This window comes from Mesocricetus auratus, unplaced genomic scaffold (assembly GCF_017639785.1).
Source record: "Mesocricetus auratus isolate SY011 unplaced genomic scaffold, BCM_Maur_2.0 Super-Scaffold_100010, whole genome shotgun sequence".
Lineage (NCBI taxonomy): Eukaryota > Metazoa > Chordata > Mammalia > Rodentia > Cricetidae > Mesocricetus > Mesocricetus auratus.
Window position 1 is genome coordinate 66,922,924 of NW_024429194.1, and position 9,038 is coordinate 66,931,961.

Genomic DNA, 9,038 nt, shown 5'->3' on the forward strand with positions numbered 1-9,038 from the left:
TTCTGAAGGCTATGATCATTAGGCAGTTTGGTAGCTTATCCTCATCCTAGATTGTCTTCCAATTTCTTATCCCTAATGCCCAGGCCTTGTCTTACAGGCTGGACTTTCACCAGGTGACACATATTAGTACGTCAGAGTCAGCTGGTATCAGCCTGGAACTAGCCCTGCGCCTGATTCATTCAGGAAGCTAAGCCAGGCCACAGAACAAAACACCTTGACAAGACCGCTCCTAGGAGTCCTGGAGTGAGGAGAAGGCCCCCCCGCCCCCGCCCCCGCCCTGGCCCAACAGAAAGCAGAGAGCAGTTTGTTTGGTCTCTCTCCTGTTGCAGGGCTCCTTCGTTTGTTCCCTCTGCCTATCTCTGGGTCAAGAGCAGTGGTTTTGTTTCCTTGGTTTGTTTTAGGTGACCCCTAAGGAAGGGAGTTGGGCTGTAAAAGAGGGAGCGTGGGGGCTTCTTTTTGGATGATTCCCAAAGTGGAACCAGTGTGGATAGAAACCATATAGAATTAAGGAGTCACAGGTCCCTGGGGCCACCCTCTCCCCAAGAGATGCCACCTGTCCACAGTTTAGGCAGATTCTGCTGTCTTCCTGGATAGATCCTACAACCCTCACTTTCTGGCTCCATAGCTCTTTGTGGGTTTTGACACTTAATTCATGGATATCCAAAGATCACTCGGCTTTACTCGCAGCCCCTTCCTGACCTCCTAACAGCCATACAAAAAGCGTGGGAATCCCCTTCCAGAAGGAAGCATCGGTGCAGCTTTAACAGAACGGGAAGGGAGGAAGAGGGCGCTGACTCAGAGTCGCTTACTATTGGCTGCTGCTGGGGATCCCACCTTAGGGATTGGTCGCTGCAGAGCCCGCCTCCTCTTGTGATTGGCTCAGCCTGGATCATATAACGGGGCCGTTCGGCCTCCGCCTCAGTTGGAGGCACGCAGGGAACCGGCATCCAGTCTCCGTGCGGATACTTCGGGGCGACCTCCTCCTCGTTGAACCCGAGTCCAAGTCCCTTGGAGACTGCAGTCATGAAGGAGAGACGGGCGCTGCAGCCAGTGGTGGTCAGATGTAAGCTCGTGCTGGTGGGGGACGTGCAGTGTGGGAAGACGGCGATGTTACAGGTGTTAGCGAAGGACTGCTATCCCGAGGTGAGCCACCCGCTGGCACCGGGTCGATTCCTACCTGCCCGGGAAAGCCGTCTATCTCCCCCCCCACCCCCAACACTCCCAGGCCCACCCTCCCTGCCCGCCTGCCTGCCTTCTGGCTGGAGGACTGCCCTGCCTTGCTTCCCCTGAGACCTGACCCACTTCTGCCGCCCGGTCGGCTCCTCCTCACCTCTATACCCATCATATCCCCTCCCACTTCGCTTCATTCCTGGGACCTGGAGGCTCTGGAGAACCTGGGCTTTTATTCTTGACGCAGTACCTGCCTGGCCCTCCTGTAAAGCTCTGTGAGGGTGGCCCTAGGCAGCAGGCTGCTGTTGCTTTCCGCCGATCACCTGTGCCAAGGGACTAGGGGGCAGGAGGCTGAGATTAGAATGGGCTTGTGTCTCTGAAAATGGGACACAGACGTGGGGATGAAAAGAAAATGTGAATGTGGGTTTCTCTGACCAGCCAGGATGTGGGGGACTTGTCCCAGGCTGGGGAGCAAGTCTCACACATTTCCTCCTGCCCCATGTACCCCCCCTGCTCCGGCTCTGCATCACCTGACGCGTTAGTGTTCCAGCGTATGTGTGAGCGGCTTCTTGTGTCGCCAACACAAGGTTTGGGGTTCTGAGGGTATGCGAGCCCGGGTATGAATGTCTTCTCTCTCCTCACAGACCTATGTACCTACCGTGTTTGAGAATTACACAGCCTGTTTGGAGACCGAGGGACAGCGAGTGGAGCTCAGCCTCTGGGATACTTCAGGTAAGACTGCAGCTGCAAATGCTCCATCCTGCGCTACTGACCAGCTGCTTTTTTAGAGGAGGGAGGGATGCCCCTTTGAGGATAGAGGTGCTTGCCGGGAAAAGGAAGGAAGGTATGTAAAGATTCTTTGGCTAGTCTCTTAGATGATTCGGGAAAGTGGTGAGCAAACCCCAAGAGCCATTCAGGCCTCTCTTGGTCTAGTTCCGTTTTGTTTTTGTTGTTGTTGTTTTTGTTTTTCAGAGGTCTAGGGAAGGGACCCCTGAGTACTCCCGGAGAACCAGGTCTTCCCCATTCTCACACACACATTCTCCGCCCCCCCTCCTTCCTCCCTTCCCCCCACCTGGTTCCCTCTCTCCCTCTCCCTCCCCTCTGCCTTTAGTTCTCTGGAGCAAAGTTAAACGAGTGGTAGGAGGCTGCAGTTAGAGGCAGCTGTAGTGGGGCCGAAGCTGCTGGCTTCGGAGGGAATCCTGCACTCCCTCCCAGGCCACTGCTGTCTGCTTGCCGCAACTTAGCCCTTCCCCTCAGAGGCTGCGGCTCAGAGGCGAAGGATGCATCATCGATGTTTTGGAGGGTGGGGAAGATGCTAAATGTAGGGCATGGTCACATTGGGGTTAGTGTCCAGGAGAGTGCATGGATTTGGTTGTTAGCATGCCTACCAGTACTGGGATGAGGTTGGAGACCCCCCCCCCCGCATCTTTCAAAAAATATAGAAAGCAATGTTGTCAGTGTTTCTCCGCTCTCCGCCCCAAGCCCTGAGACATTCGCTTTGCTTCTGAGCCCTTTCCACTTCCTCTACCCGAGTCCCTCTTCTTAAGTCTGTCTCAGACATAATTAAGGAGTAAGAGCCAGCCATGTGAGAAAGAAAAGAAGATCCATGCTTTACCAGAAAATATTTTTTACATATTCAAGCTGAGTTTAAAGAGGAACTGTAAATCACTAAGGCTTTCCTACGTGTGTGAAATATGCCACCCTACTTCTCTGAAGGAGCCTTGTTCCTGTTCTCCAGTTTTGAGGGCTGGAGATAAGAGATGGATAACAGAAAATGATAGCTACTTCTTTAGCTCTCTCCACAACCCAAATTCCTCAGGCTGGTACTCTTCCTCGGTTGCAGTTCCGGGAGAGGGAGGCAGGGTTCTGGTTATCCTGAACTGTGCTATGTTGGCTGGATCGGACCAGAATGCAGCGTGGCTGCGTGATGTATGGTTTTTCTCCCGCTGTACCCTCCCACCGCCCCGTCGTCCCTGAACCTTGCTGCGGCTCACCTCTTCATTACCAACCTCCCTGCCTCCCCCTCTTCTCCCTGCCCCTGAATCCCAAGCCCAGATGATGGAATATCATCAAGTGAGGTCTTTCCACCCCAGGTCACACCCTAGCCCTCATTTCACAAGGTTGTAGGCGTCAGTCACCCTTCTTTCAGATTAGACTCCTGTGGGACAGAGGAAATGTCAGTGACGCTCGGGCCACGGTTGAACCTGTTCCTGTTATTCAGTTGCTGGTCTTAGGGGAGGGGGATTGCTTGGAGCCAAAATGGAGCCCTACTCCCCTCCCCCTCCCCCAGTACCGCAGCGCTCCCCTGCCTCAGTGCTGCTGTGAGCCAACCCCCACCGCACCCCAGAAAGAGATGGGGGTGGATTACTGAAGGAGCAGGCAGCTATCCCAACTCCCCCTTACTTCTTTTTTTTATGACCGACACCCCCACCTCAGCTTGGATTCCCCCCAGTTTCCATGGTGATTGCAGTACAGGGAGAGGGGCTGCTTGCTATTCTAAGCACGGATTGTCTGGATTCCAAATCTGCTACTGTTCCTTCCTCAGGGTGGAGGGGGCCAGGCTCAGCTCCTGGTCTTCACCCCATCAGACCCTGGGTCAGAGTTGCCTTCCCCAAGGCCCTCGCCTCCCCTCCACCAAAGATCCTTGCTCTCACACTAACTCCACAGCTGACGTGTCCCTGTCTTTGGGATTGCCTCCCTGAGGTCTGAGGGGTGAGGGCCACGGTGTTCCCTCTGCCCTTCTCAGTGTAAGCTGACTTAGGTGGATAAAGGGTGTCTTCCCTCCCTCCCCATCAAGCTCCTGTAGGTCTGACCCCAAGGCAAGGAATCAGCAGGCAGTTATGTAACAGGCAGCATTATTTCTTCCCTGGGAGACCCTGGAGTGGAAGAAGGGAGCAGAGGCTGGGCTACAGGCAGGCTTAGATGATGTGAAGGGTACCAGAAACAAACCCTCATCTCTCCAAAGGTACCGGTGCTTCTTCTGGGACTCTGAATATGAGTAGATCTCGAATTAAACCCACTGTGGGAAACACAGACAGGGTCTGAGTATACTCTACCCACATTTGCTTTCTGCTCTTTTAGGACCAAGGGAAATGACATTCTGGCAGGTGGTCACGTCCCAAGCTCCCATGCAGTAACACTGTGGGACACTGCTGGATGTTAAGGGATCAAGGATTACATTCCGCAGGGATCCTTGGGCTTAGAGAAGGGAAGATACCATGGCTCACTCTCAGCTTTCCTCCCCTTACACCAGGGTCTCCTTACTATGACAATGTCCGTCCACTCTGCTACAGCGACTCAGACGCAGTGTTACTATGCTTTGACATCAGCCGTCCAGAGACTATGGATAGTGCACTCAAAAAGGTAAGGCTATGCTCGAGGTGGGGGTGCCTGTAGTTATCACAGCTACTGGGGGAGGGCTGAAACAGGAGGATCTTGAGCTCAAGTTCATCTTGGGCTATGGAGCCAGTTCAAGACCAGGCAATTTAGTGAGACTCTCTCCAAATCCAAATAAAATAGGGCCGAGGATGAATCTTAGTTGGTAGTGAGTGCTCCCCTAACATAAGCAAGGTGGAGGGGGTGAAAATAAAATCTATAGTTTTTCCCCAGAAGAACAAGAAGGAGCCTTGTCCTCCAACCCTCCTGCCTGTGAACCAGGGAAGCAGTGCTGTGCTTGAAGCCTCACCATTGGCTGTGGCTCTGGGTTGAATCCAGGTCCTCTGCCTTTTCCTCACCTTGTACTGCTTTCCCAGAGGTTCAGCTAGAAAGGGAGGTGCTGAGGGCTCCTTCTGGTATTATGAGGAATGGAGCCTTTTAGAAGCAGCTTCTGTGGACTGTGATCCCAGGTTCCCTGGGTCAGGAGGTCAGGGTCAACAGCTGGGTGCCTGGGTCTGAGATCTGCCTACACTGCGACAGATGCTGTAGGAAGCGCTGTGGGACTTGCCTGGCTTCTCCGGGAAGAGAGTGTCTCCCCGACACTGGCATATTTGCCTTTAGATTGTGGCAGGGAGTGGGAGACTTGTCCTGTTTCCCTTCGGTGACTGTGCAGTTGACCGAAGGGACAGGCTCCTGGGTTAGCACACTGGTGCCACCCAAGGCCTCATGGGCAGGAAGATGATGTCATTAGTGCAGCAGGGATACTGTGACTCAGACAAGGACTCAGCTTTGATACTGAGTGATGTGCTCCATGCTGCCAGCCAGACTTCTCCTGGTATCTGTCTACCACTGACTTTCTTTCCTTTCCCCTCCCTCTTCCTGTCTTGCCCCAACCCTCAGTGGAGAACAGAAATCCTAGATTATTGTCCTAGCACCCGCGTGTTGCTTATTGGCTGCAAGACAGATCTGCGAACAGACCTGAGCACTCTAATGGAGCTTTCCCACCAGAAGCAGGCGCCCATCTCCTATGAGCAGGTGTGTGTGTGTGTGTGTGTGTGTGTGTGTGCGTGCGCGCGCGCACGTGCGCACGTGCGCGCTAGAGGGTGGAATAGAGAAGGCTATAGCAGAGGGCTTAGATATCCCTCTTGGTTAAACTCTATATGACAAGATGGAATTGGTATTGGGAGCTATCTGTAAATAGCAAACTGTCGTGTGGGTTGGGGTAGCAGATACTTGTTAACTGAGATTCCTGCTATAGGTTAGCTCATGAGCCTCTCCTGTGCCAGCATTTTTAAGGTTCTTTTTTTTTTTGTAAACCATATGCATCAGACTCATTAAAGATACTTGTTAGAGCTGGATATAGTCTGTAATCCCAGAACTCAGGAGGTAAGGCAGAAGGACTCCAAATTTGAGGCCAGCCTGGCTACATAATAAACTCAGTCTCAAAAAACCAAAACTAGCAAACAAAGAGGAGTAAATGGTAGAATTTTGGATTCCAAGCTTCATGCCTATAAAATAACTCCGGAAGATATAGACATCTGCGTTTTTATAACAAGACCCAAGGATAATTTTAATGAATTATTAACTTTGTGGGTATGTATGTGTGTGTGATGTGTGTCATGCCCATGCGTGAAGGTCAGAAACACATTTCAGGAGATGGTTCTCTCCTTCCACCATCTGGGTTTCTGGGGTTGAACTCAGGTTGTCAAGCTGAACCACCACACTAGCTGTAAGGATAATTTTTAATGCACACAGCAATGTAAGAATGTCTGTTAAGGGGGGGCTGGAGAGATGGCTCAGTGGTTAAGAGCACTGGCTGCTCTTCCAGAGGACCTGAGTTCAATTCCCAGCACCCACATGGCAGCTCACAACTGTCTATAACAAGGTTCCAGGGGAGCCTATGTCCTCAAACAGATATATATGCAGGCAAAACACCAATGTACATAAAATAAAAAAAAATAAATGTCTGTTAAGGGGAGGGCGGTGGAGTGGGGGAGGGAGAACTGGGACTGACATGTGAAATAAGCTTGTTTCTAACTTAAATTTAAAAAAAAAGAAATTAAAATGTGAAAAAACGCCGGGCGTTTAATCCCAGCACTCGGGAGGCAGAGGCAGGCAGATCTCTGTGAGTTGGAGGCCAGCCTGGTCTACAGAGTGAGTTCCAGGACAGCCTCCAAAACAATACAGAGAAACCCTGTCTCGAAAAACCAAAAAAAAAAAAAGGTGAAAAAACAAGAAAAAATGTCTGTTAAGCCAGGCAGTAGTGGTGCACGCCTTTTTTGTTTGTTTGTTTGTTTGTTTGTTTGTTTTTCAAGACAGGGTTTCTCTGTATTGCTTTGGAGTCTGGCCTGGAACTCCCCTCTGTAGACCAGGCTGGCCTCGAACTCACAGAGATCCGTCTGCCTCTGCCTTCCCAGTGCTGGGATTAAAGGCGTGCACCGCCGGGCATTGGTGTTGAATGCCTTTAATTCCAGCACTTGGGAGGCAGAGGCATGCGGATCTGTGAGTTTGAGGACAGCCTGGTCTACAAAGCGAGTTCCAGGGCAGCCAGGGCTGTTACACAGTTAACATTTCCCGTGAGAGTCACCTGGGAGGCTGGTGAGGTGACTCAGAGGGTAAGGGTGCTCACCACTAAGGCTGATGGTTTGGTTTTGATTCCCATGGGAGGCGAGAACTGACTTCCACAAATTGTCCTCTGACGTCCACATGCATGCTGTGGCATGAGCACACATACAGACACAAAATAAGCATATGTAAAAGGATTTTTTTGTTTTTTTTTCGAGACAGGGTTTCTCTGTGGCTTTGGAAGCTGTCCTGGAATTCACTTTGTAGACCAGGCTGGCCTCGAACTCACAGAGATCCGCCTGCCTCTGCCTCCCGAGTGCTGGGATTAAAGGCGTACACCACCAATGCCCGGCTGTAAAAGGATTTTTTAAATGATAATATCAAGACTGGGGGTGTGGCTGATGCATGGTTATCATGCATGAAGTCCTGAGTCCCATCACCAGTATCAAAACCTAAGACCTAATGCCTATGCCATCCCCAGACATCCTGCTCCACCTGGTTTAGCATCAGTATGCTTTTTAAAATGTTGTCAGTGGGGCTGGAGAGATGGCTCAGCGGTTAAGAGCACTGACTGTTCTTCCAGAGGTCCCGAGTTCAACCACATGGTGGCTCATAACCACCTTGAATGAGATCTGGTGCCCTCCACTGGCATGCAGGCAGAAGACTGGATACACAATACATAAATATTTTTTTAAAATGTTGTCGGTGATTCTGGCATGCTCTCACTTTTATGAATGACTGGCAGAGACTGGTGGTAGAACACTGGCAGTTGGGATGTCATCTGGAATAGCCCTGAGGAGTGACACATGGAATGTTATAGTGTTTCCTAGGCATTTTAGACCACTGCATTAATGACTTGTACCCTTCCCACAGGGCTGTGCAATAGCCAAGCAGTTGGGTGCAGAGATCTACCTGGAGGGCTCGGCTTTTACTTCAGAGAAGAGTATCCACAGCATCTTCCGGATGGCATCCATGGTGTGTCTGAACAAGCCTAGCCCAGAGCCCCCGAAGAGCCCTGTCCGCAGCCTCTCCAAGCGACTTCTTCACCTCCCCAGTCGCTCTGAACTCATCTCTTCTACCTTCAAGAAAGAAAAGGCCAAAAGCTGTTCCATCATGTGAAGTTGGAGCCGGAGGCGGGGGAGACAGCCCCCCACTTCCTCCCTTGGGGTGCAAAGGCACGGGGAGAGGGAGGATGAGATGGTTTAAGACCCTGGATGTGACTTTTTCAGATGGCCACAGTAAGGACTTAGGAGACAGGAATGGGATGGAAGAAGCCGGGCCTGGCAGGAGGGCCTGACATTAAGCAAGAACCATCACCCCCAAGCCAGGCACTAGGCTGTGGAGGGGCAGATGCCCAGCGTCCCCCTGCTCCAGAGGAAGGAAGGGTGTTGTTGGGATGGGGACGAGCTGGCCTCACCTTCAGCGTCATGCCTCTTCCACACAGTGTTCCCATGCAGACTGGGGATGGGAGGGGCCCTTGAGCCCTCCCCTTCCCCTTTAAGAAGTGGCAGGGGACAGGACAGTGGGAAAGCCCAGAGGCAGCTCCCTTGGGGGCTTGGCCCAGGTGCTTCATAACTGAAACCAGGAAGGCGAGGGCTGATCAGAGCTGGTAAGGAATCCTCATATTTTCACAGCTCATGCGTCATGGAGAGGTGACATCATACATTCATATGCTTCTCACCCAAGTCCCCAGGGCCCAAGGGAGAAGCCCCAGACCCCCTTCTCTTGCAGAATGTGGGGGTGGTGGTGCTGCAGGGGCAGGACTGATGGGGGTTACCAGACTTCCCTGCCCGTAGGGCGGTACAGTTGGTATTTGTTTTATAGACTTGTCTTTGGAATTGGGGGAAGGGGGGAATGTTTCAATCTGTTACATGTTCTGTGTTTAAAGAAGAAAACCTATTTATTAATGAAATATAACATATGAAGAA

At 51.7% G+C, this 9,038-nt stretch overlaps 1 protein-coding gene across 1 annotated transcript; it reads left to right on the forward strand.

Annotated features, from left to right (window-relative positions):
• Positions 1–904: 904 nt before the first annotated feature.
• Positions 905–9,038, forward strand: Rnd1 (Rho family GTPase 1). The gene is made up of 5 exons (XM_005067193.4): positions 905–1,143; positions 1,815–1,902; positions 4,424–4,533; positions 5,446–5,580; positions 7,984–9,038. The coding sequence occupies exons 1-5, from the start codon at positions 1,024–1,026 to the stop codon at positions 8,227–8,229; spliced, it is 699 nt and encodes a 232-aa protein (XP_005067250.1). The 5' UTR covers positions 905–1,023; the 3' UTR covers positions 8,230–9,038.

Excerpts from the sequence above, each read along its gene's own strand:
- Rnd1 (XM_005067193.4), top strand. The coding sequence starts at position 1,024 with ATGAAGGAGAGACGGGCGCTGCAGCCAGTGGTGGTCAGATGTAAGCTC. Across the intron at positions 1,144-1,814 it reads CGAAGGACTGCTATCCCGAG|ACCTATGTACCTACCGTGTT; the intron begins GTGAGCCACCCG and ends CTCTCCTCACAG. Across the intron at positions 1,903-4,423 it reads CAGCCTCTGGGATACTTCAG|GGTCTCCTTACTATGACAAT; the intron begins GTAAGACTGCAG and ends CCCTTACACCAG.